This window comes from Micropterus dolomieu, linkage group LG20, assembly GCF_021292245.1.
Source record: "Micropterus dolomieu isolate WLL.071019.BEF.003 ecotype Adirondacks linkage group LG20, ASM2129224v1, whole genome shotgun sequence".
Taxonomy (NCBI): Eukaryota; Metazoa; Chordata; class Actinopteri; order Centrarchiformes; family Centrarchidae; genus Micropterus; species Micropterus dolomieu.
This window is the reverse complement of record NC_060169.1, coordinates 14,132,524-14,159,437: the sequence shown is the minus strand read 5'-3', so window position 1 is coordinate 14,159,437 and position 26,914 is coordinate 14,132,524. Positions and strand designations below refer to the sequence as shown.

At 40.0% G+C, this 26,914-nt stretch overlaps 1 protein-coding gene across 4 annotated transcripts in view; it reads left to right on the top strand.

The window, feature by feature from the left end:
- Positions 1 to 26,914, top strand: part of rasa3 (RAS p21 protein activator 3) — a 50,752-nt gene that overhangs the window by 2,400 nt on the left and 21,438 nt on the right. For 3 of the 4 annotated variants that reach the window (XM_046032060.1, XM_046032062.1, XM_046032061.1), the window contains exons 2-5: positions 18,322 to 18,439; positions 20,506 to 20,609; positions 22,061 to 22,155; positions 26,273 to 26,349. In XM_046032060.1, the coding sequence (XP_045888016.1) occupies positions 18,322 to 18,439; positions 20,506 to 20,609; positions 22,061 to 22,155; positions 26,273 to 26,349 (394 nt within the window). Of the gene's footprint in view, positions 1 to 6,283; positions 6,505 to 18,321; positions 18,440 to 20,505; positions 20,610 to 22,060; positions 22,156 to 26,272; positions 26,350 to 26,914 lie in introns of those variants that run through there. The other variant, XM_046032059.1, reaches the window with a different exon arrangement.

The window sequence follows — 26,914 nt, the reverse complement described above, 5'->3', positions numbered from 1 at the left end:
GCTCTTGCAAATTGTAGCCTCTTTTTCCTATTTGTAGTGGAGATGAGTGGTACCCGGTGGGGTCTTCTGCTGTTGTAGCCCATCCGCCTCAAGGTTGTGTGTGTTGTGGCTTCACAAATGCTTTGCTGCATACCTCGGTTGTAACGAGTGGTTATTTCAGTCAAAGTTACTCTTCTATCAGCTTGAATGAGTCGGCCCATTCTCCTCTGACCTCTAGCATCAACAAGGCATTTTCACCCACAGGACTGCCGCATACTGGATGTTTTTCCCTTTTCACACCATTCTTTGTAAACCCTAGAAATGGTTGTGCGTGAAAATCCCAGTAACTGAGCAGATTGTGAAATACTCAGACCGGCCCATCTGGCACCAACGACCATGCCACGCTCAAAATTGCTTAAATCACCTTTCTTTCCCATTCTGACATTCAGTTTGGAGTTCAGGAGACTGTCTTGACCAGGACCACACCCCTAAATGCATTGAAGCAACTGCCATGTGATTGGTTGATTAGATAATTGCATTAATGAGAAATTGAACAGGTGTTCCTAATAATCCTTTAGGTGAGTGTATGTACTACAATTTGCATGACATTTTATCAATAACTATCAAATGAGCTGTCAGCTGAACTGTCTTTAAACTTCAAGAGCAAAATAACTAATTAGTAGCTTGGAGAATCATCAGGATATGTAATGTGCATTGTTTGGGCTCAGGAAATCCAATCAATGTAAAAGCTGTGTCAACCACGCGTCAGTTTCATAAAGACATACTTTGACTATGACTTAGATCAAACCAATAGTCAGACTTCACATAGATGCCTAAATTAATCTTTTGTGCAAAACTGTGTAGTTCTTGAATAATTTAAATAGGACACACACTCAGCTTATTTTACTCCTGCAGCTTTCTGGAAAAATGCAACAGTGACAAGGAAATTTTACTGTTAAGTTTTTGCCAGTAGCGCGAAAATAGAAAACACTTTCAACGGCATAAAATGTCAACTCAGAGCAGACCTGTGGCCGAGTTCAGATGCTGTGGCTTCTTCATGTGGCAGAGCTCAGTACTTCTGCTGACTCTGCTACAGAAAAGTTTCCTCAGGCAAACAAACACAACTGACACTGCTGTATATTTCCAACCAGTTACTGCACTTTTTAAAAAACTTCCTTCTTATTGCTCACCCTGCAACATTGTTAGAAAACCACAAATTATGATGAATGTTTTCCACATTTGATGCTACTGAACAGCAGCTATCAGTGGTTGTTGTCATGGAAACATGGCTCTTAGTTCAGAGTTAGCCTGGGGGTCTGAGGTCAGTCTTTATTTATACGAAACTGTCAAACTTGCATTAAACCAATCTAAGGAAAAAAATTAGGACTGGCATAAAAGACTAGTCTAAAATTTCTTAATGAAACTGGCCTTGGAACTACTGCTTCCATTATGTAAATCTTGCAATTGGATTGAATCGGACACTAGGTGGTGCTGTAACATTGATAGTTGTATGATTGCTGCAGTAACACTTGGTGCTCTTTGCTCTTTAGGGTTGATAACACTGAAGTTATTCATAATAATGTTTGGCAGTACTGTTGCTACTATTCAAAATAAATTGATTTTTTTTTTCCATAGTTAAGGACATCATAATGGACATTGATGTCAAACAAAAGGTTGTGTTTGGATAAATGTTTGGATCGCTGGTTTAACTGAGGATGGAAGAAAGGACTATCGGCTTATCTGCACGTATTGCTCATTAGGTTTTCTGTAACCACACTTCTAGCCTGCAGCATGATTTCTGCGTTTTGTCCTTTTATTTCATACAGATGCAATGTTGAGAAGGGATGAGGGTGGGAACAATAAAATCAAAAACAACAAATCTGATCAACATGGAGATTCTGCTTATGTGAGTTGGATATATTATAGAAAACTATGCACCCAGAGACATTAAATTAAAGTTATTTCTGTGTTTTTTCCACAAATCAGATCACATGCATTCTTCTAAGATGTGATCCATACGTATATATCATTTTTTCATAATACCAGGATTAACTTTGCACACGTCAGTCACCATCTGTTCAACTCAGCACTTTCTGTCTCTCTCACATATATTATATCCATACACATGTGTACAATGTACGTTACAGTGTATGCTTGTATTACAAAAAAACCCAACACAAGCTATAGTACGGAGGGTTAGTTGTAAGTGTACAGTTATTTTAAGTGTGGCAACGCCCTCAAACACTGCTCTGGTGGCTGGCTTGTGCATAATAAAATAACAATGAGCATCCTTTCACTAATCTGCTTAGAACCAGCATCTGCCTTCTCTTCCTCTTTCTGTCACTGGCTTTGCATTGACACACATACACATACAAACATATACACACACTTGCACTGATAGTGGTTGATGCCTCGCTAACACTTACACATATTTTGATATCCTTATTCACTTTTTTGCTCGAGATAATTTAGACCTCCACAGTATGAGGGGCTTCTCTGCTTTATACCATTAACACTCTCACACACATGCACACAGGCTTGTGGTTTACCACAGGGCGTAGACACTTTAGCTAAACTGAAATAAATGCCTGTCTTTAAAGCATTATTTCCCTATGTGACGCTGTGCATATAGCTAAGAAAAACTGTATTCTTCTCCTCCCATTTTTGCTTGCAGATATGATGCTACTTTGGTTGGTGTGTCATGATAGTGGCAATCCTTGACTCTTGCATTGTATTCTTATATTATGGTGATTTGACTGGTGTTACACCTGTGCATGCAAAGGTATAGTCAAGATGAGACTTTTCAATATAGCTGCTGGGCTAAATCAACTTTGAATGAAGTTAGAGCCCAAATCGCTCTCCCATCTTGCGACTAGCTGCACAAACATGCAGCTGACAGGATGTGGCCAACATAAAGGACCTACATTATTACTGTTCCATCATGCTATCACAAAGACTTTCTTCAAAATAAACTTGTTGTGAGAGGTTATATATGCAGCATTTACATTTGAGAAGAGATAGTCAAAGGCACACAAATGTCCCAACTGGATAGCCTTCTGCTTTTTGTAAGGGGTCAAAAGCCAAAACGATTGACAAAATATGGATTGACTGGTAAAGTAATTAGAAACTGAACCTGTCAAATAATGTAGTGGAGTAAAAAGTACGACATTTCCCTCTGAAAATGTACTTGATTAGAAGTAGCATAAAGTAGAAATACTCAAGTAATGTACAGGTACCTCTAAATTGCATTTAAATGTACTTAATAACTCCCCTCTACTGCATAAAGTTAGCTGTAATGCATGGCAGGATTGTTGCTGTGTGGAGGCTGTATTTTCTCTTCTAGTGGAGACTCTAACAGGCTAACAGTAGCGATGAGACATATAGCCTAATTAGATTTAGAGCTGTTCTAAAGGAGTCACAGCTAATCCCAACACCTTGGCCGGCAGCAGACGCCCTGCAGCTAACTGTCGTTCCTTGTAGACATACTGTATGACTGTTCTTTAGCCCCACATCTCTACTGGGTTGGGCTCAGCCAGCTGGGTTTGTAGAGCGTTCCAGACAAGACTCCGGCTATTTTGAGGAATGTGGTCATAGTGATCTCAGAGGCGTGGCCCAGAAGGCTCAAATGTGGGCTGATGATGACCCTGCGCCTTTCACTTGAATGGATCTTAAATCCTGTCCAGACACACCTTCTATCGGGCAGGACAGCACCTAGTCCATTCTTCCATCTGTTAAATTTGGCCCAAGATCAGTGTCAACAGGACAAACAGGGACCACTTATTCTTTCCGGGTTATTGCTGTCGTGTTTTAGTAAGAACACTTCTCTTTTAGCTGTATAGCCACTTCAGCCATAGAGATTGTGTTTCCATTACCTCCTTTTTTTTTTGTTTGTCTGTCACCAAGATAGTTCGACAATAGTTTGGTGGTGAGTCAAATACATTAGGCTAATAGCATTTTTAATTACAGCTGTGGATCTCTGAGAGACACAGACTTGATTCCTAATCCTCACCATTCAAGAAATATGTATTGACCATAACAATTAGATAATCTCGCTCTCAAGAGATTTATGATGATTCCTCCCTTCAGTTAGTGGAGATTTGCACACCTGAAGTATCCTCTTGAACAGAATAATTTGAATAGATAACAAAGATAGTGAATGCAAAATTTGAAAATAAGTTAACAGACTTTATTGCTAAGTAAGGTTGATGCATGCTGTCTGAGTAAATTTAGGTTGAAACATAAAACAACACCAAACAAAATCACCAACAATCATCAGGTCGATGTTTAAGTTTAAGCGATGAGGGGCATTGTTATTTCCTTTGTACATTTTGTCTAATTTTTCAGTCACTTTCAGGCCATACTGTAAGACTCAACATAAATTTACATTTTGTGTCAATTCAGTTTAAGTTCAGCCTACAAAGATCAGATCATGAGGATTGCAACAGATTATTTGCTCCACAGAAATAAAACTGTTATGTTGCTTTTTGCAGTCTATTTGATGTAGGAAACAATCTGGGGAGATCCAGCAGAGTCAGGCCCATGCTGCTGCATGTGGGGCCCATAAAGGGGGAGTAAAAAAAGTCACACTCTCTGAACAGCCACCGATGATGCACTGCCAATTCTCAGATAGAAACAAATACAAGGCTGATGTATTGGAGCATGGTGAGCTAGCTTTGCCAGCGGCTACAATTATATTTTCTAAACCATTCAACATTATGAGCTAGTTTTTGTCAATTTAGAGTCTAGCCATCGATATGACGCTGTAGCCATTATGAGGGGTGATTAACGCCAGAGAGGAGTAGGAAGATTGAAGCAGATATATGAGGGGTTATTAGCGCCAAGGAAGAGCAGGATAAGTGGAAGCAGTGTCATCCACAACAGTAATGCTGCTATGTTTTAAGGGGATCAAGTAGGTCATATAGAGATGTCTGTTGGCCACTGGTTTTGGCAGTGGATGGTACTTGGCACAGGGTGTGTTGATGTGTTGGTAGCTGCTGCCAAAGTTACAAAATGCAAGTTTGCTTGTTAGCATATTGCTCTTGCTATTTAGTTATGATATTCACTTTTAATTACAAATTAAATATTACACGAGTCATAACTACACATACTGTGGCCATTTGGCACTTTACATGACACCCTGACCTGAACACTGTGCTGAGAAACAAGATACTGGATGTAATTCTCAGTTACACAGTAATGATGGTCATATGAAAAACAAAAGAGAGAAAAAATCATTTTGTCACAAATGATTGATTAAATAGTGGAAGACATGAACAAATATAGAAACTTTATTTTCCCTTTAAAGAGGTCATGTTATGCTTTTGGACGTTCCCTCTTCCTCTATTGAGTTATATATATTTTTTGTTCATGTGATAGTAAAGATTTGTTAAATGAAAAAACCCCAAGTCCACCCCAAAAGGAGTTACCATCTCTCGTAGCCTTCACTGTTTCTGAACTGCCTGAAAATAGCTTGATTGTAGTCCAGTAACCTAGGCCTGTCTGTGTCATTATGTAACACGCGTCATAATGCTTGCCTAGCAGCTAGTGTGGCACCCCCTTACACTGGTGGAGAAACACACTAAGTTGCAGCACACACAGTAACAAGACGTCTGCCCGCTGCCTCCACTCAACCCCACCCTCCTTACCCAATGTTACCAGTGCACAGTTAAATGGAGCGGCGGTGGCTCAAGAGGTAGAGCAGGTTGCCTGTGTGAATGGTGAATGTGATGTAGTGTTAAAGCACTTTGAGTGGTCACAAAGACTAGAAAGGGGCTATACAAATACAGAGCATTTACATTTACAGCTGGTTTGGGTTGTTCTGCCTGATCATTTACAGCTGAACTGAAGCCACAGTTACCTGCTAAATGGCTTTGTTTTGGATCAACTACCTGCTTCACACTAAATTTAAGCGTACAACACACAGGGTGAAAAGAGACGTGCTTTTAGCAAAATATGGTGTTTTTTGAAAATGAAACCATGTAAACTAAATCTATTCTGGTACAACTCCTAAATACAAACAATAGTTTTTACTGTGCTTTGTCAATATGCTGCTATTTTGGCCAGGTCTCTCTTGGAAAAGAGGTTTTAAATCTCCATGAGGTCATCTGGTTAAATAAAGGTTAAATAAAATAAATAAATCAAAAATATGAATATGAACCTGAAAATGAGCATAGCTTAGCGAAGGGTCAATTCTCTTTGTGGCACGGATCCCCTTCCATATATATGTGTGGGCGGTGTTGTGCGGAGCCACACCTCCACTGGCGCCGCTGCTGCTGCTGCTGCTGAATCTGCTCGCTTGTTCTCAACCAGCCAGCAGCACCAGCAGCGGTCGGGCTTGAGTATGATCGCTGTTCGGAGAGCATAGATGTGCAAAACCCCTGGAATATCCGTGCGCTGGAGAGGCCAGAACCGACCACCGTGGAGGACTGTCTTTTTGTAGTCGTCAAAAGGAAAAGAGCCACGGTTGAAGCATGGCGGTAGAAGAGGAAGGTCTCCGGGTTTTCCAGAGCGTTAAAATAAAAATAGGTAAGAAGAAAAATCCCTACCCCCAGTCTGAGCGCCTCAATGGATGGCTCCATATTAACGGGCCAAGCGGGCAGGCAGTGCGGGCTGGAGACTGGAGTGGGACAGATTTGTCTTGTTCCTTCTGTTATTGCGATTCAAATCACACGCTTTACCCTCAGCGCACGGTCTGTGAACCGCAAATTGTAAAACTGAACATGTAAAAGGGGGGAAAAATGAGAGAATTAATGCCTTCTGGAAATTTGGCAGCTGCCATAAGAAACCAGTGTTAGATGTGTACATATGGAGACTTGGAACTGATCTGAACACGCTGGGTGATATTTAACAGGCAATGCGAAAATAAGGCTTAACAACTGCACAGATCCAGATGCTTTTTATGGACATTTCAGATCAAATAAACCTTTATCACACCTTAACTGCAGCCACACATTTATGTTATTGCCCCCCCCCCCCCCAGAGCTTCATGCTTAACTGTCTAGCTATTGATTGGTAGGCCAGATTTCTATATTTAGATATCTAACTGGCTTCCAGTGGGTACCCTTGGTTTGTAGGAGGCATGTGGTGCATGCATATCTTGTGAATGGAGCCATGGGGAGGCTGAGTTGAGCTTGCAATGGAGGCTTTAGTGTTTTTATGCAATTCAGAAATTGCAGACAACAAGAAGTTGATTTCCCTGATTGTGAGTAAAACTAGTAATTACATAATGGAACGTTTTCCTATACACATGTAAATCCTGAATTACGATAGATAATAACTATAATGAGAATATGGGGAAAGAAATAATATTAAAACAGTAGAGAAAAACAATGTCTAAGCTTACTTTACATTACACAGACACTTTTGCCATGTACATAATCGATTAATCTGAAGATTATTTTCTTGGTTAGTTTTGGTGTACAAAATGTAAGAAAAAGTAAACAAGTACTAATCATAAGTTCCCAGGGTACAAGGTAATGTCTTCAAATAGTTTGTTTTGTCCATCCAACAGTCATAAAGCCAACAATTTTAAATGTATTGTGATACAAAACCAACAAAAGCTGCAAATCTTTAGAAGCTGGAATCAGATCATTTGTTGTAACGATGCTTGGGAAAGTATAAATCAATTATTAGACTAATTGTTTCAGCTGTAATTATAATAAACATTTTAGTGTTTATTTTGTTAGGGGTAGACATTTAAAATGCTGCAATTGGACCAGTTCTATGACTCGTTTTTTTTTCTTTTTAATATCAAAACATACAAAATAAACAATCACTTCCTCTGTGTTATCTCGGGTCAATACGGGACATACATGACATTTGGGACCGTCTGCTCTCGGTTTTCATGGACATCTGGCACCCGGTTCATCCTGGCTGTGCTGTCCAGTTTGTTTTGACTCCAAACATGCGACAGAAGGGATGAGCAGAGGAAAAGAATGACAACAAACATACAAGCTGTGGGGCTGTGTGATGATACCAGTTAGCAGTAGACAAAAACACTCCTGTGGCCCCTTTTTTCACTGGAGCTCATGTACAAAGTTAGGCTGTATTTTTAAGCTCTCTACCTGCTGTTGAAGTTGGCTGCTGCGCCCTTGCGAATCAGCTGGAGGGAGAACCACCTTGCCTTGAGTTTATCATCTAATCCAGCCCCATTGAGATAATATGCTCAGACCTGAGAGTGAGAGTTGTAATGTTAAATCACAAAGGTCTTGTTAGATTGCTGCACTTTCTGAATGAATGTTCAGTCAGCCAGCAGCGTTGACTTCCTGTGAATGAAAACTGAATGAGTGGATGACCTCTTGCCACATCACCAACGCCTTTCCTAGACACAAGCCTGCTTACTAAACACGGAAGCATTCAGATCCTTTACTAAAAGTAGCAATACCACAATTGAAAGTACATGACCAAAATGTACTGAATATACTATCAAAATTACTTAATGCAGAAAAATGCCATGTGTTATATGCTATTATATTATAATATTACTAATGCATCATAGCTAAAGTCGTTTTTCAAGCAAATATGCTAAAAAAAATGCTGTTTTCTGCTGTTGTAAAGATTTTAAGCATTTCTTTGTTTCATATTATCGTAAATTGAATATCTGTGGTTTTTGGATTGTTGCCTGGACAAAATAAGACATTAGAAGACGTGGACTCTATGTACACTATTTTCAGTCAATGTAGTGGACTAGCAGTGTAAAGTCGCATCAAATGGAAATACTTAACAAAAGTACAAGTACTTAAGTACAGTACTTGAGTGTATGTACTTTGTTACATTCCTCCACCAGCAAAATGACGTCTCGTTATTTGGAAACAAGCATTATTAGTATGTCTTTACAGTTTACTGACGTTCCTGAAGAATATTTATGTTGTGGAGCTTGGACTATTGAGTTTCATCAGTCCTTGTTCGTCTGTTATGTCCCACAGTGGAGACAGTAGAGTTTACACTTTGTAGTTACCTAGCAGCAGTCATACTCGCTGTCAGTCGGATCCCCACTGAGCTCCTCTCCCGGTAATGTCTATGTAACCCTTGCGTCACATTGTTTTCATCAAAGTCTTGTCCTTTGGCATGAGACTGCAGTTGGATGATGACTCAGAGCTGAAAATCTGCCACATATGTGTAGGAGAGAGAGAGGGAGCAATGACATTATGGGGATGACTGTTTTCCGTTTCCTGGAGGAACACATGATTTTTGGAAACCGAACGGGGCTACTGGGCCCGAGTCCATACTGTCTGGGGGAACACAGGAAACAGGAAACTACCCCCAATTCACTTCCTGATTGGCTGGAATAGACTACAAAAGAATTGTGTTTTTTCCTGCATGGCAACAAGCTAATGCAAAGCAGATGTAGCGAGACACTGAGCGAGGGACAGAGGTGGTGTCTCACATACAGGAGCAGCCTGTGCTTCATCTGTCTGCGATTGTGTCTCAGCGCTCAGAGAGACGAGAATTCTCAGTGGCACAGCTGGAGTCGGGACTTTGCTCTAATTAACAACAACATATGTTTATTCGACTTCTCTGTCACTGCTAGAAACATAGTTTGACAAACTCCGACAGATTCAGAACACTGGAAAAGACTTTAAACTGTATCATGGTGCAAATGACTGTATAAACCTGCACTGAAATGTGTAAAAATAAATTACATCTTAAACCCACCTGCCAGTAGGGGAATGATTACAATCTCATTCTGTGCAGCCAAACTTTGCTTTGAACATATAGGTTAAATAGTGGAAGAAGCTGAAAATACAGTATAGACAGTATGATTCTGTCATACAATATGGAATAAAATTATTTTTGCAACCTTAAACCTGCAATAATAGATTTTGTGTAAGCTTTAAAGGCAACTTTGGCACCTATTAAATTGATGTGGTGAACTTGTTAGCAAACAGTTGCTTATTTTCAACATCTAAGAAAAATATCGAGCTCTTTAGCTGCTAAATGCTCCACTGTGTTCACCAGCTGGTTGCTGTTGCGCTTTTTGGTGCTGGGTTGGTTCCATACAGTGGCTTATTGAGCAACAATCATTTTAAACCCTGACCCCTTTTTCACATTACACAGTCATTTTGATCTATTGTTAATATAATAATATTGATTACAGCAGCTCTAATGCTACATCAAGAGCTAAATTAAAAGGGGTAACTGGACATTCAGGGGTTAAAGGAAGTGTATTTTGTATTCAAGATGACACACCAGATACCTCTGTGCAATAATCAAACACAAAAATTTGTTATCGTTGGTGCATTTGCTGCATGGTCTCTTTATATTCATAGTTTGCTAGATAAAGTTACCAGGTGAGGTGGCCATGGATAAGTTATTGGATAGGCCTGAGAGTGGACCTTGTTGTCGATAGTTCTCCTCGTACTTGACCTGCACTGCTGAGGCTTTGTAGTGTTACTGCAACACTGTGTTACTATTTAATAGGAAGGAACACTAGATCACATACTGTGTAGAGGGCACAAATAGTCAGAGGTCTAAGAAACAGGAGCGGGCTGCTGAATTCAGGCACCTCAGGCTGGATGATTCAGGCTGGGTGAGCCTGGGAGCGAAACGCTGGTCTGTAGTGACAGAGCCCCCCTCCTTCCCTTGACAGATGGCCAGCAGAGGTTCCCAAACTTCTTCCTGTCCAGACTGAATAGGAGACATGGAGTGACGGGGAGGGGTGAATGTTTTAGAAATGCTCTATCTGCATGGAGGACTCCCGCTCTTATTTAGATGAAGCAAGTTTCACGTGAGGCTATGATGACGTTATGTTCATAAGAAGTTGTGTGTGTAAGGGGGAAATAGCTTGCATATCACCCCGAATGTATATATACATTCAGGAGTTTATATGCATGCATATATGTATGTCTGTATTTTGTCCTAGAAGACTAGCTCTCTGGGAAGTCCTTTGAGGTAAACATATGTGTTGACTGTTTAGATGGAGACTGCGTTTCGGTCCAGGTTTAGGCTGGTGGAATAATCCGGGTTGGGTACAGCAACTCTCCCCCGCACTCCTCCACAAGAACACAGTACTAGGAATAGTGGGGAAGTATCGCCGTAGGCCCAGCATGCAGGGTCAGAGGGGGTAAATAAAGGGCTGGAGAGCTCACCCAGAGTAGCGCTCCTTCAGGATGTCCTTCAGTTGCCCCATGGGAAAAGTCTCAATCCCTCCCGAGGATGACCTCTACCTTCTGACAATGACATAAGCATGAAAACAGTCACCATGCTGTACAGTAGAGAGAGAAACCCGAGTTTCCAGAAGTGTCAGGAGCAGTAACCATGTCGGTTCTCTGTTGTGAAAAAGCTTCAAGCTGTTAAAAAAACGTCTGTGGCAAATGGCTTCACACACTGATAAAATCAGGTTTTGCAACAGCGTTCCTCTCCTCTGGCAACACAAGTAATGTCAGCTTGCCACATACAGGGACTTGCACCCAACTCACTCTCCCTTTCCTGTGCTTGCAAAAGATATATCTTCTCACCATTGTGTATGTTAGGTTTGTGAGTGTTTATGTATGTAGGGGAGAGGTACGTCTCCTTTTACATCTTTTTCTAGAAGTATAAAAACAAACAAACACAGAGTATTCTGAGAATTGTGTAAGGGTAAGCGATCTGGAGAGAGTGTTGAGGCTAAACTGTGTCCTCTCCATGTACTTCTAACTACACTCCACCATGACACCACACTGGTTTAAAAGATTAGACTCGCATCTTGAATGATGCGAGCAGACTTCTCCTAGCACAGTGTAACTTCACTGCGCGTGTGTGCGTGTGTGTGTGTGTGTGTGTGTTGGTGTGCCTTTTGTGATCGTCTATTTTGGTTTTACTCAAGTTTTCCATTGAGACTAACAAATCAGTTTGAACATTAGCTCCAGGCTGCGCTAGATACAGAGTGAGTTTGATCAGTAACTGAACAGTGGTTTATCACAGAGATTGTGGTGTGCAGCACAGTCAGTCTTTAACTGTAAACTCCCCACATTTCCCCACACTGACTCTCTTCATGGTGCTCTAGCAACTGTTGTGGTTTGCATTTAAAGGTGTTAGGTTGGTACAGTCAGAAGTAGAAAACTATTCTAAATTGCAGTCAATGTTCTAAGGATACTAAATACATCAGGATACATTTTGAAGAATAGAGTCTTAATGATGCACAGATAATTAGTACCATTTAATTTTTATGGTGTAGCCATATAAAATACATGTGTTTCATCAGAGACCTATGTATGTAGCCTCAGTTCAGTATGAAACAAATAGATTCAGTGTGTACTATATGTGTCACATTTTTTTAATCTGACTTTTAGGCTACTTATAGTGATACTCCACCCAAACACTGCATCAAACATTTAGCCCATGTAGGCTTGAAAGGTGGCTATAAAAAGTTTGTTGTTTTAGCCATGTCGTCCTGTTGCCCTCCTCAAAGCTCCGAAGCACTGCCAGGTGCTGCGTCTTCAGCTGCTTTTGGTCAAACTGGGATTGTTAGAAACATATTTGGACGGTGGAGAAGTGGATTTGGCTGCTGTAATTTTGAAACACTGTCACTGTGGGACGTCTCTGTAACTGACGTGCAACGGGACCACAGCTTTTCTTACAAAGGACCGAAACTATCACCTTTAAGGGCTTCAAGTGGGAGAGGATTTCATATTGAAAAGACACGGGTGGAGCGGAAATTTAAGGGTGAAACAGGCTTTGGGTGACAGTGGGTTTCAAGATGAGCTAAAGCAAGTTCAAAGTGGTAAATGTGGCTACCTGTTGGTATCTGTCATTTCACTGGTGTCCCATTTATTCTTTGAGTTGGGCGTCTTGACGAGTGCTCTCTGGATTATTGCATTTAATGCACAAACATTTGCTTCCACCTGCACATTTTCACACTGTTTTAGAACTCATTATTTAGCAGTTTTAAGCTACCTTAAAGGGGCTTTCCAACATTTTTACACATAAAGACAGAGGGGGCTGTGGTGGTGGGGGCGTATTGTTTGGTACCGGTGAGACATGAAGTGTGATCCAGGAAGTCCAGTTTGAGTAACAAATTAATGCATTTAAAGGTTTATCAGACGCCGGAGCCCCGTGCGCCGGCAACCCTGTGCACATTTTTATTGGACCTAGCTCAGATTTGACTTCTGTCAACATGTTTTCTGTGTATTCAGTGTTTACAGCCGTGTCCTTAAGTGTCCTTAAGAAAAGGTCTTTTTGGGCCACTGGGTGTCACATCATCTGCAGTTCAGTCTGTGAACCTATGTCAGAATTACCTCACAGCCCAACGCTAATTTGGGTCTGAGTTTGAAAGACATGGGTATTTACCGGGCAGTGGAGACTGAACAATACGCACTGTCAAGTTGCATTATGGGAAGTGTCGGAGTCCGATGTTTGGGAGAGTGTCCCATAGTAGGGACTTAAAGTCAGGATGTCTCATTCTTGTATTAATCAGTCTCACACAAGTGCACCAACATTATAAAAGTGCAAAACTAAATCGCAGGACAAACCCTGTAAGACATGACTTTGAGATCTGAACACCAGTGTTAATCAGTGTTGTTGTGATATTTTATGGAGTAAATCAGTTAATAGAGAAAGTAATCAAAATATAAACTGATAATGAAAATAAATGCAAGTTACAGCCCCTAGTTTCAATGATAGAAGAATATTTTACTGTGAAAGCGACTACAGTGAATATCCACAGAGAAGGCGTCTGTGGGTGTAATGCCTTGTCATTTTCAGACAGACACTAATGACAAAACAGTTTTGTTTCGGTTCTTGTTTTGATTCTCTGCTTAGGAGCATCAAAGGAACTGAGTATTAACTGTGGGATAATAAATTGTGCTTGTGCAAGTTTCAGTCCTTCTTTCCATTCTCACGGTGTCTCTCAGTCTTTCACATTTCTCACACACACACACACACACACACACACAGGGGTAACTGGGTTGTTCACTGTTTTTAAACTACATCTTGGATTCAGTTGAAATTCCTTTCTCCTCATCTCATTTCCTGTTGTAGCTTTCTCCAAAGCTAACTGCTCTCCAGTTTTCTATCTGACTTCTCTCTCTCTCTCTGTCTCTCTCTCTCAGTCTTCCTCCTCTCTCACCCTTGATTGAGTACACTGCTTGTATTTTTCTCAGTAACACCCCTCCCCCGCCCCCTTATTCCTTTCCTTAAAGCCTGTGTTTCCCAGGCCTGCTAGTCGAGCGCACAGCCTCCGAAAGCATTCACGCCTGTGTATCCTCGAATGTGTTCATGTCAGAGAAGATTAGAATAACGAGTGGAGCGGCGTCTCTGTAACTGTATGCGCGAGTGTGGCCGACTAGTCAACAGAGGAGGAAGAGGAACAAAGCTGCACATTCACTGCGTCCATTGCATTGGCTCAATCACTTGTGCTTTCTCATTTCTTCCTCCTTTTCGTCACTTTCCTCCACAGGAATGACGTGGGGAGTCGACATTTTTTTGATGTGTCGATCCGCTCCTTTTCACTCTCGCCCTCTTGGGGGTGTTCCTGTCATCATTATTTCTGTGCACTTCTGTTCAGCGCCCCCGTGTTTTTGCGTGAACAACACAGAGTATGCGCGCCCACACACACACACACACACACACACACACACACACACACACACACACACACACACAAATTTAGTGTGTTTTGCTCAGATACCAAGGCAAGATATTCTCCAAGGGCAGCAGCAGTGATGCTTGATGAAAGAGAAAGCTGCTGCTCTTGTTGTTGTTGTTGTTGTTTTTTTTTTGCTTATTTTGAATCTTGAGGAGAGCAAACGCACTCCTCTGGAGAAAGTAAAATAGAGAGAGAGATGAAAAAGGGGAAGCGACCAGAAATAGAGGAAAGTGAAATCAGGTTAAAGCTAATGTTGAAAAGGAAAATGGAGGCGACTATGACAAAACCGAAAGGGGGTTCATACAAAAAGGAAAAGAAGAAACTTTACCAAATGGACCGTGATAAAAAGAAAGTTAGAGAGAATGATAGGCAGCCTGAGACAGCGGATTACAGACTCTGGTTTTATAATAAAGACTTTAATCTAACGTGTTGAGTGGTAGGCTACTAGAGAGGCTTATCCTTTCTTTTGTAACAGACTCACTCTCCATCAAACACAAACATAAAATTATAGTAAACCGAAACTTGTATAGTTCACACCCTCACTGTCGTAGTAAACTTCCCAAGGCTGCTGCTTATCAACTCATCTGTCCAGGGCTTCCTTCTCCCTAAACAGGAGGCTTAAAGATGCCACCGATGTCTGTAACTGTAACTGTGCTAATGACTGGGCTGATGCTGCTTAAGGGACCTCCTTGGTGTTTTTTGTTGTTGCATCTTTTAGCCTAATAACTACAAATTGCAAATTTATATTACTGATGACCTTTTTGTAAGCATCCTCAAGCATTAGCCAAGTTTCCATCCAAACATAGCGTAAATGTTAACCAAATTTACAGACAATCGGCAAGAGAAAATGCAAAATAATGTGTTTTTCCACTACTACTGTTATAAATACAAAAATTTGAAGTTGAACACATGGAGATAAACAGCTCCTGGCGCTAATTCTCCAGGTGCATGCAAACCTAGGTCCATTGAGGGTGCAACAAGATGACGTGATTAAAAGAGCAGCTGTATAACCATCATGATTGAGTCGCTAAGTCTGTTTCCATTGGATTTTGTTGCATTTTACTTTTATCGATAAACTAACTCGACCAACATTTTTTTAAACTATTGCCAAGTTGGGTTTTACAAACAAGGAATTTATCTTGGTGTTGGTACAATAAACATAGTAAAAGAAAATAAAAAGTACGTAAGTAGTAAGTCTGTGATATATCTGTGATGAGGCCAATAATAAAAATGTTAATGTTGAGGCTTCACATCTGCACTTAAAGCCACCTATGCAGAAAATGTTTCACCTGCACCTGCATGGGTTGAAACATCTGCCTGCTGGAAAAATGCACATCAGAAATTTTGGAGAAAGGTCAGCAGGAATGTTAAAAAAATACAATATTTGGAGTAAAAGATGCGCTAAAAGATGCGTATGTGATGTACATAGTTTCCTTAAAATATGAAGATAAACTTTATACAAATTCTTATTTAGAAGTTTTCTGCTCTCCAGTAGCTCGGATTTGTTTTAACATTGCATGTTGCGTCATTAAACACACACACATGCACCCACACAGAGCTGAGAAAGCTGTGGTAATCCCATGATGTTTTGGTTACTAAGATGACCCGGATGGTGCAGTCCAATCAAGGGAACGCACAGATAATGAATGAGAGCAGGTGGAAAACAGAGACTGGAGGGAATTCAGGAGTGCAGGGTGAATGAGGAGGATTACAGGACGGAGATAAAATAAATGTGGGTGAACAAATGAGAGAGAGAGGAGACAGGAGGGAGATCTAATAACAGTGGGAAGTAAAGAGATAAAGACAGAGATAAGAGAGACTTGCGTCATCTCTTTGCTCCAACTTGTAAACACAGACAGAGTTGCAGCCTTTAACAACAAATTGATGTAGTGGGGTGTGTGTCACCTTTTACAGCTCAGGTGTCTTAATTTGTGAATGAATGCTATAAGTGTGAATTGTTGTGTAATGATCCACTCACACTGTGTGAATCAGCCATAACACCTTGTTGTATTACAAACCCCACAGAGGGCACTTAATCACCTCGCCTTGTCTCAGCATGGTTTTATATTTATCCTCTGTAGAATTATGGACCAAAGGTAGAGATGTACCAGTTAGGTTCTCTTTCATAACTGGCCAGAATACCTCCACACATATCCTTTAAAATAGTGCCATTTTTTGCAGGACTTTTTCTTAACTGGTTGGTCTCATGGCTGCAGAATAAGCCTACCAGTGTGTATCCAAACGGTGTGATCGCAAGTTAGTGGGTGCTACATTCCTCCCTGTGATGGCACATGATACGTTTTCATTGTCGCAGCACCACCTCTTCCTTTTATAGTATTAAACTGGTTCTGTGATTAGATGCAGTTCTTTGGGAAATCCTCTCAGAAGTGAATGGGTGCAGTGTAGTGTTTCCCATACATAGTTTAGTTGAGGTGGACATTTTACTATTTATAGGAGTTGAGAGCGTAAATTGATTGAAAAGTCCAATGGGACTGCTGCATTTATGTGCCGATGTATTGACATTAAAAATGACTTCATTAATATTAAGGTAGCTATCTGTTTTACAGATTTACAGTCAGTTATCCAGTGTCAAATGTCAACTTTCTCCTCTTTCTCCCCTACAGTGTTGTTCTGCCATTATGTAGCAACAGAAATGTTTGTCTTTGAACAGACTGTAGAAATGATGATTGGTATAGTTGACTAAAAGTTGACTAAAAGCTACCAATAGTATATTAGTATAGTTATATGTTACAGGCTATTGCTATTCATTTGCTTGTTACAGTGTTTTTCCCCCTGCGATTCTTGCTCAATTTTTTGTGAAATACTGGACACTTTACCTCTACAGGCCGGTAAAAAGCCTTCAAATTAAACAATATAAGAAGTAAAAAATAATCGTATTTTTAAATTTCTCAAGCCAAAACTGTTGGCTTCTAGAGGATCACCTTTTAAAGGTGTACATTTGTAGACAGCCACAGACTCATGCTGTCATTGTGAAGAAGTTACTTTTTCAAAGCAAGAAAAAGTGTGAGAGGTGATGCTGCAGCTCAGCTTGTTGGCTGAATGGCAGCATCAGATTTCCATGGAGATGCTGGAAAGTTATTGGAGCAAACAATGACAACGTTGGACTAACACACATGTAACTATAGACTACAGAGTCCTGTGGGTCCCCATGGCCAAGAGAAACACAATAAGGAAACAAATACTGACTATTATGGATCCATAAAAGAGAATGTATTGATCCTGAGGGACTGAAGCACCACCTGTGTATTTGTGTGTGCATTTGTGTGTGTATGTGTGTGTCTTGGTGGGTGGTTGGACCACATTCTTGTGAAAGGGAGTGCTATCTGTCACACGTGTTTGATGAACAGATTGAGCCTCAGCAGGATTCAGAAAATGTTCCACACAGATTCTTTCATTCACAGATCTGACAATACTCACACTCCCAGTTTTCACATGTTGTTTGGAAAGTTTAATTGTTTTTTTGTATGTCTGTTTCAGTCAGCATGGCTTAATATTTGCTTATCCAGTGTAAAAGTAGTCACCTTGACATAGCTAAGCTCATTATATGTGCTGTCAGGTTATTTGAAGCTAAAACAGGTGTGGACTTACATAACGCTATTTTCTTTTAAACTTTGCGTGCTTTCAGTGTTCTTAAATAAGTAATCACTTATAGCAGTGTGCCTGAGTGAACACATTGTTATTGCCTACAACAGCGTTCCTGAATAATAACTGCTCACTCTCTCCTTCCTGCTTTTTCTCCTCCCTTTTTCTTTGTGCAGGGGAAGCAAAAAACATCCCTCCGTACCCGGGGCCAAACAGGATGAGGGACTGCTACTGCACTGTCAACCTGGACCAAGAAGAGGTCTTCAGGACCAAGATCATCGAGAAGTCACTCTGGTACGTTGAGGGCCCCCCCTTGACCCTTTTTCTACGTCCTCTACGCAGCTTTTTGTTTCTCATCCTCTTTGCTTTCTCACAGGTCAGCATGTAACTCCCTGCCTTTTTAAGCTGGTGTTACAAGGTCACAGTCTTATTCAAGATGCTGATCATATCATCTCAATGTTGCCAGTTCAAGTCGGGCCAGTGACCTTTATTACATGTCATCCACCATCTGTCTTTCTCCTTTCATTTCCTGTCAGGTTTTCACTGTCGTAGTAGTAGTAATTTCATTATGCGTGTCACATTTGTTGATGGATTAACCTTTTCATCGGTTAGTACATTAAAATCAGTTTCAACGAGCACTGAGCAGTTCACATAGACTCACACTTTACAAATACATTTTGGAAATACAGAATTGCCCCTTTAATAGCTTGGGCTAGGCTCATGAAAATATTTTTGATATATGCACATTTCTTACATTTAGTTGGCCATGTAAGAGCTCTGTATCAAAGTGTGTTGTTACACAGCCAACTTCTCTATAAATAGTGGAAATATCACATATATCAAGCCAAACTTAAGAGAAAATATTAGGATTAGATGAAGGACATAAATGTAAATGTATCACATGTTTTTTTTAGGAATGTAGGATTAAGAGTGTTACCTTAAGATTATAAGTGGCTGAATAGATTGTGATTCCCTTCCACTTTGATTACACCCAACCTAGAGATTTTGGCTGGGCTGGTGAGGAAACAAGGGCGATCCTTCCTGCGCACACACAGAGTTGCAACTGACAGATATGACTTGCATTTACTTAAGGATCCTGTATTTGTAGGATTGTTTATAAATGCAGTCATGCCTCTGCCTGCCTATCCATCCACCTATCGTTAAGTCAGTAATTGTTAGCAGTGACCCTGAGGGCTCACCTCACGAGATTCCCATTGCCCTGATTTCTGTGACTGTAGAGTGTGTTCACATTATATATGTTGCTGTCATGCAAACAAGCTGTGGTTTCCACACGACTCATGACAACGTGCAAATACATGTGCTCTTTAATTTATGTCTAATGTAATTAATCGACAAAATCAATCATCTTTTCTCAAGAATGATGAAAGACACCTAGTCAGACAACACTGAAAAATATTACAGAAGCAGGAATCATTTACAGATTAACCAGTCATTCAATCAGTCAGTTAATGGATATTTTAAAGAATGCGTGAGAGCACAAGAACAAGAGGGCGCTCACACAACTGATTGTTTTTACACGAAATAGATTCTGTGCATAATCTAGTCATTAAAAGACGGCACAAGGCAGCAGGTGATCTGATATATGGGGTAAAATAGTTATAACTTTTCTCTAATTCATAGGATTCTTTCAGAAGGCCGCTCTTTTTATGACATACCACATTAAATTACTTTATATTAACTAACCAACTAAGGAAGAAAAAGACAAGTATTGATTAAAATATGTTTTTCAGCAAATTACTGTAATAGCCTATTGGTTCCATGACTGCCTACTTTTAAATACAGTGAGGCCCAGTGCTCATTAAGTATTGCAAGGTAAGCAATCAACTACAGCATGTTTGTAAAATATTATATTCAAAATTTGTATGGAAGCACATTGCATTGACCAAAGAAATTACAGACCTTTTCTCACAATTATGAGATAAGTTTGGTTCACTGTAAATGTGTGATTTTTGGTCATATAATTAAAGTGGTTTGACATTTCAGATCTGTAGACTTACATTTGAGGAACAACATACACGCATCAATAAAGTATGAGATGAGAAGTGACAATACATACTGGTAAGAGCAGCAATAAATACTAGTAAGAGCTATATAGCGCGTACAACATAACTGCGGTAAATACCTACGGAAAGAAGTAAGAGTTAACACAGAACATGGTACAGAGACGTGACTTCAAAGCATTTTGTATTTTATGTTTGATAATTCTGCCAAATCACAACATGCTTTCTTCTCATCTTTTGATAACAAAACACAAACCACACTTGCGTTTGTGGTAAAACACACATCAGATTAGAGGAGTCTCGAATCACTGTTTGCTTTGTGTCTCGTGTTACCTCCAGTCCATTCTATGGGGAGGACTTCTACTGCGAGATCCCACGTAGCTTCAGACACCTCTCCTTCTACATCTTCGACAGGGACGTCTTCAGGAGGGACTCCAGTATCGGTGAGTAAACTGCTGCTGAAAGCTAATAAACATATTTCAGGTTATTCCTTTAAAGGTACAATGGGTCAGATATTGCCAGAATTTTAGTTTAAAAAATGAACTAATATTTTCAACAGTTCTGACATTAAGTCAAAGTCTGTGTATTGTGTTGTAGAGATGTACACTGAAGTTAGCATGCTAACCAGCTAGCCCCGGCCTGTCCTGTGTGCGGCGAGTTCACTATGTTACCCATTCTCTCTAAGCTTTTTTTATCTCATAAATAAACAAAATAAACTCACAAAATGTCAAGAAAGAAAATATTCTCATTTTCCTTATTAAACAGAAAAATACAACCGTACACTTTCTCCATTCAAACCTGATTGTCTTGTTAACTCATTGCAAAACACACTTTCAAACGACAGAAACACAATAAAATTCACCAAAACTGTCTTGGTTAGTCTTTGTGCTGTTCCAACAATCACCAACTCTGTTTTGGTTGAAATATACCTTTAATACACAGAGTTATATGTGAAAATATTCTGGCTGCCTCTCTGATCACCCTCTCACTCCCGCTTGGGGCCTCTCCTGAACCCGCTGTGTCTTTGTCATGGAGCGGCTATAAATCACCTCAGTTCTGTATTCCTTGTCATCAAACTGGCCTCCATCAGTGTCAGAGGCTATGTTCGACCCGATCCTGCTGTGATCACTGGGAGGCTGCTGAGCCAGGTTCCGTTGCTCCCTCGCCATACTCTGTTTCTGGTGGCCATTCTGGACTCGGCAGATAATAGGTCCCCTAACTAACTGAGCTAGTTAACTAGCTAACAGCAGTTAGCACCAGTTATGACCTGATATGTGATATGCTGCCCCTTTTTTGTATGATTATGAATTCAACAGGTGAAGAGTAGTCTCAATTCTTACACAATGTACCTTTAAGGGAGAGTAACTGTCCCTAAAATGAAACCTAGTCTAAAATTGGCAAAATATTTAATGAGATCTAGTACTATCCGATGATTTTTAGCAGTACAAAGGGTTGTATCTCTTTGTGTGTGGGCCGGATGTTTTTATCTGTGTTATTGGGTGTGTCAATGTGCATGTTGCAGGGTTTGTATATGTGTGTCTATGACCACCAACCACAAACTGAAAAACCTTTCTCAGGGCGTGATTTGTATCTGCAACACTATCACAGCTCCTGTTTATGTGTGGGTGATTGTGGGTGTTGTAAACAGAAAATGTAACTTGTTAGTTTCAGTGTTGAAATGACAGGGTCATTTCCAGGCCACTGACAGTGGACTTTGTGAGTATTTCTGCACCTGGTGCCTACGTGCATTAAAAAAATTGATTGGCATGTGGATTTTACAGTAGAGCAAGTATGTGAGCGCGTGTTTTCTTTGTAGCTCGCATCTGAACACGTAGGCTTTTTAGGAAGGGTAAAGTGAGTTATGTGTTGTGCTCATTTGTCTTTGTGTGTGTAGGCAAGGTTGCAGTAAAGAAAGAGGACCTGCAGAAATATCACGGCAAAGACACCTGGTTTCAGCTACAACCCGTCAGCGCTGACTCAGAGGTGCAGGTCAGTACAGAGAGCGAACACACACACGTTCACACATTTTCACAACAAAGCACTCTATCTTGATCTCTTCTTCTTCTTATCTTGTAGAATATACACTTGTTTTGTTTCTCAGCTTCTCCACAGAGACCACATAGCACTTCCACTGTACTAATTCCATCAGTACAACAACAGACACAGATCATGTTAGGTGTTCCCACAAACGACGTTAATCCTGCAGTGCAGAACATTTGTCTCCACTTCTGGCAGTGAGAGTAATTACACAAACTCTGTTGATGTGTGCGCATGACGTATGCCTACAGGTGAGCTCACACCAGGCTTGTTTTCAGAAATAGTTACAAAATACAGATAAGTGTCCACAGTTCCAAGGCAAATATCCATTATTAGATTACTAAGTGTAGTTAGTAAATGTGATAGCTACATAGCCTACTCCAGATATTTTACAAATATCAACCTATCCTATATAAATAACCTATATTAAGTTATTTTAAAAAATACAAAAAAATGCAGCTTCCTGTGATTGATGTTAAAACAGGAAGCAAGGTCATATCTCTGCATAGGTCTGTCAGATTGACACGAAACTTGGGCTAGTATGATCCCATGCCCCACCGAGGCTGTATGCAAAATTTGGTGCCATTTACCTGGCGGTAATAGGCTTAATCAGCATTGTGTAAATTCGTTTGGCAAGGGTTTGAATGTAACAGACCTTCATTTATATGCAGAAGTCCTGTGCTCCAGCTTGAAGCTTGAATTTCCATGTTAAAAGTCTTGTAGCCTTGCTTTATATGACTTTTGTTGATGTTAACATAACATTGATTGGAGAACGAAAAAACAACTGGAATGAATTAAAACATAATTTCTGTTTAAAAAGAAACTCAGAGCAGCAGAGTGGTGGGTATAGCATGACTGTTCTTGTACTGATGGAGTTAGTGCTGTGGAAATGTACATCATACTGAATTTACCATGTGAGCAACCCCCATGATGTTTTTTGCCTTTATTTGTTCACCCTTCACATTATTTGAATACTGGCTTTATATGAGAATTTACAGTATGATTTTAAAAGAAAAACAACACACTGAAACTGAAACTGAAATGTGCAGTCATAAGCAGTCGAACACAGCCTTACTGAAATTACTTTACTGTGACTATCACAAGTGAACAACACGTGTACAACATTTTAAAAAAACATAGCATGGTTTTTGAAAGATGTAATTTTGTGTAATATTATTGTCACGTTTTATAATACATGGTGACCTTTGAAAATATGTTGAAACACGTGAAGACTGTGAAAATTAGTCATGTGACCCATTTGTAATGAACACACATGTGAGTAAATTTGTTGAGCAAAACTGAAGAAGCTACAGGTTATCTTCATCTAAGATGTTCCTGCGACTGATCAGCACCTGGTCACAAATACTGGCTGTGCATGGGGAGTTCTGTTCACACCGTTACTGAATTCATCAACTCATGGCCTTCAGTTGCACCAACCTTACTTGGTCTGGTATGACCGATAGCTCCCGGTGGCGAATGTTGGATGTCAGTTAGTTAGAATGTTAGATAGATATTGTTTAATATATAGAATTGTTACTCAGTCAGTTCAGTTACTTTATGACTATTTATTCAACAGTTATGCGACATTTTAGCGTTTGCAATTATCTTGTAATTGTCATGTGTGGCCACAGGAGGTGCTGTTTAGCAAACGTTTCCTAAACTTGCTTGAACATTTGAGAAGTTCGTCTTCTGTTAAAAGATATAAAGAATTTTTGATGGAAATTGATGTATTGTAAATGTACTAAACACTCAGCCTTAGACACTTACCCTGCATACAGTATGTGCGTAGATTTGTGATAGTGTGTCTGCATGTTAATGTTTAAAGCATGGCGGAAGTCAAACAAACGCAGCATGTTTCCACCTGAAACATCTGAGCCTGCAGGGTCAAAGTCATCTTGCTTTCCATGTATACTGTATATCCCATTGGTTCACCTCCATCACAGGTCAAAGAGCCAACACGCCGTTTTTATCAAAATCACTATATTTTCCTTATTCTCGCATGTCATGAATGAATGACTGCTGGCCGTGATAGATGGTAAAATATGTGCTTGTGTTGCAGGTTGTGGTTTAGATTTGCTGTTGAGAATAATAACAGGATATCACTGAATGTGAAGAAATACTGTATGTTCATACTTCTTGTATGATGGAGGTAAAAGCAGATCATTCCTGTTGTTTTGGGGAATACTGAGAGACAGTCCTGACTGAAATGTTCACATTGATCTCAGATGTTCATTTTGTCATGAACTATTTATTAAGGCAATACGAATGTGTCTGCCTGAGGTCAATTAATTAACATTGTTACACATGTTCACGTGTTACTGAAATACAGAGATCAAGATGGCAAGATGGCACTCTCTGTCATGTTAAGTAAATCAAATGCACAGTCAAACACTAATCCAAACATTAGGAACTACTCAAATGCTGGAGTGTGAAGTTTTCAGTCTGCCACTGTTTGTGACAGTGGAGAAAATTAAGCACAATTAATGGGTAAAAGTGAATTTAGTAGCCTTTTTGTGTTTGATAGCTGTTTATCTATATTAGCACCCTTTTGATGAGATATTCTCGGCAAGTTTTAAAAAAAACAAGCTAAAAACTGAATGCTATTATGCACACATGTGAATATTTGACCTAAGACATTTGACCTTGACCTCTCTTGGGGTAAGACAGAGACAACTAGCTTTATTTTTTTTTTTACAGTTTTACTGCCATCTGTAGTTTGTAGGAATCAGCTGTTGCATCTTCCCTCACTTGCCTACCCACATGCTTATTTATTACATGTGCAACATTTTCTACTATTCAGTATTCAGCAGTGCAGCTCACCCACACGCATGGTTACACACATGCATGCACAGATAGCACATAGTACCACACACACACACACACACACACACACACACACACACACACACACACACACACACACTGACAGTCAGATACACAGTGAACAGTAACATCTGCAGACAGATGGTACGTGTAGCCCTGGAGCAGGGATCTGAAACAGAGACACATTCATTTGAGGAGCCGGGGAGAGGAAGGATGTGTGAGAGAATGAGCGAGAAGAGACAAAGCGAGGGAGATGGATCAAATGAAGTAGGAAGATAGAGTGTCTCTCTTCTCTTTTCAATAGAGGACACATTGTTTGGCCTGTGCGCACATGTGTAAGTGCGTGTGTTTGTTCCCTCCGCTTGAATCAGCCAGAAAGAGCAACGCCTGTGAGTTTGCATACTGATTCTGTTAATTAGTGGAGCTTTTCTAGACAGCTGCAGCACTACACTGTCATTATGTCATTAATCCAATCACTTCAGAGGGAAAATAACTTCAGCATAATGTTCAGGCTCGCAGCTATTTTCACTCAGTGTCTCTGTTGGATGAGGAATGCCACTTTTGTGTGTGTTTTTCTTTTGTGCAGGGAAATTATCAAAGAAGGCTTATTTGTTTTAATCAGTGTATTATTGGCTCATAGCATCTATGGATCAGGTGTTTTATGTTTCAACCATTTCTGTCTTTAATACTATATAGACTGTGCATAAGATGTAGGACATGATATACTGTATGTTACTTTAAGTTGGGGATTTAGATTTTTGAGTACTGGGAGAGTTGATAAACTGGCAATTAGATCTAAAAGCGAGGCAGGTAGACTCTACACTGTCCAATAAAACACGGATCTCCATGTTTGGTAAGTAATGTGTTTTCAGATATGAAGGATTATGTGCTTTTATAAGTTGAGACCCGTTGGATTATTCAGTGTGAAAGGGGGATTTTCACCAAGCCTAAAACAGGTTTGAAAATCTGACAATTTTTTAGAGTGGATTAAGTTGCATATTGTTGTCAGATTCAGCAGAAATGTGTCTTGCGTCACAAGTCAACTCAATTTCACATACACACAATCAAACTGGAAATGCAGGGTTTGCCATCGGGCACCTGGCTGTGTTGTGGACACACCGGTGTTACTAGACGCTCAGGTGTTCATAAGTACTTTTGCAGAATTTTGAACATTTAAATTCTTTACTGTCATTGAAAAAAAAGTGTGTGCATTAAAAGTATTTATTTGTGTGTTTGTGTTCTGTAGGGAAAAGTGCACCTGGAGCTGCGTCTGAGTGAAGTCATCACAGACAGTGGAGTCATCAACCATAAACTAGCCACACGGTGAGACTGTACACACACACACACACACACACACACACACACACACACACACACACACACATGCACAGTCCTTTCTAGATTTATTTCACATGGATTGTGTTGTTCATAATAACCAATTCTACACCTTGCAGTTTTATTTGACTTGCAGTTTTATAAAAATCATTTCTATATATTTTAAGAGAAATTTAGAAAGAACTTCCTGACAACATCCTGTAGTCACAAAAATTGATTCTTTACTGTAAAGAAATTTTCTGAAAACACAGCTTTGTAATGCATTCAAAATCCATGAGAGCCTTAACATTTAGTACAGAAATTCATGTCCCCAGAGGATTCCTCCTGATGCCTTTGGTGGTCCCCTGACTTTAGCCACCATCAGGTCAAAATTTCACCTTGTTTATGACCACAAATTTAAGATGGTTAACATGGTAAAAAAAAAAAGAGCTAAACATCAGCATGTCTGCATTGTCATTGTGAGCATGTTAGCATTCTGACATTAGCATTCTGCTTGAATCAATGCTGTGCAGCCTCATAGATGTAAATCAACACCGTGGTTGGCTTGACGCTA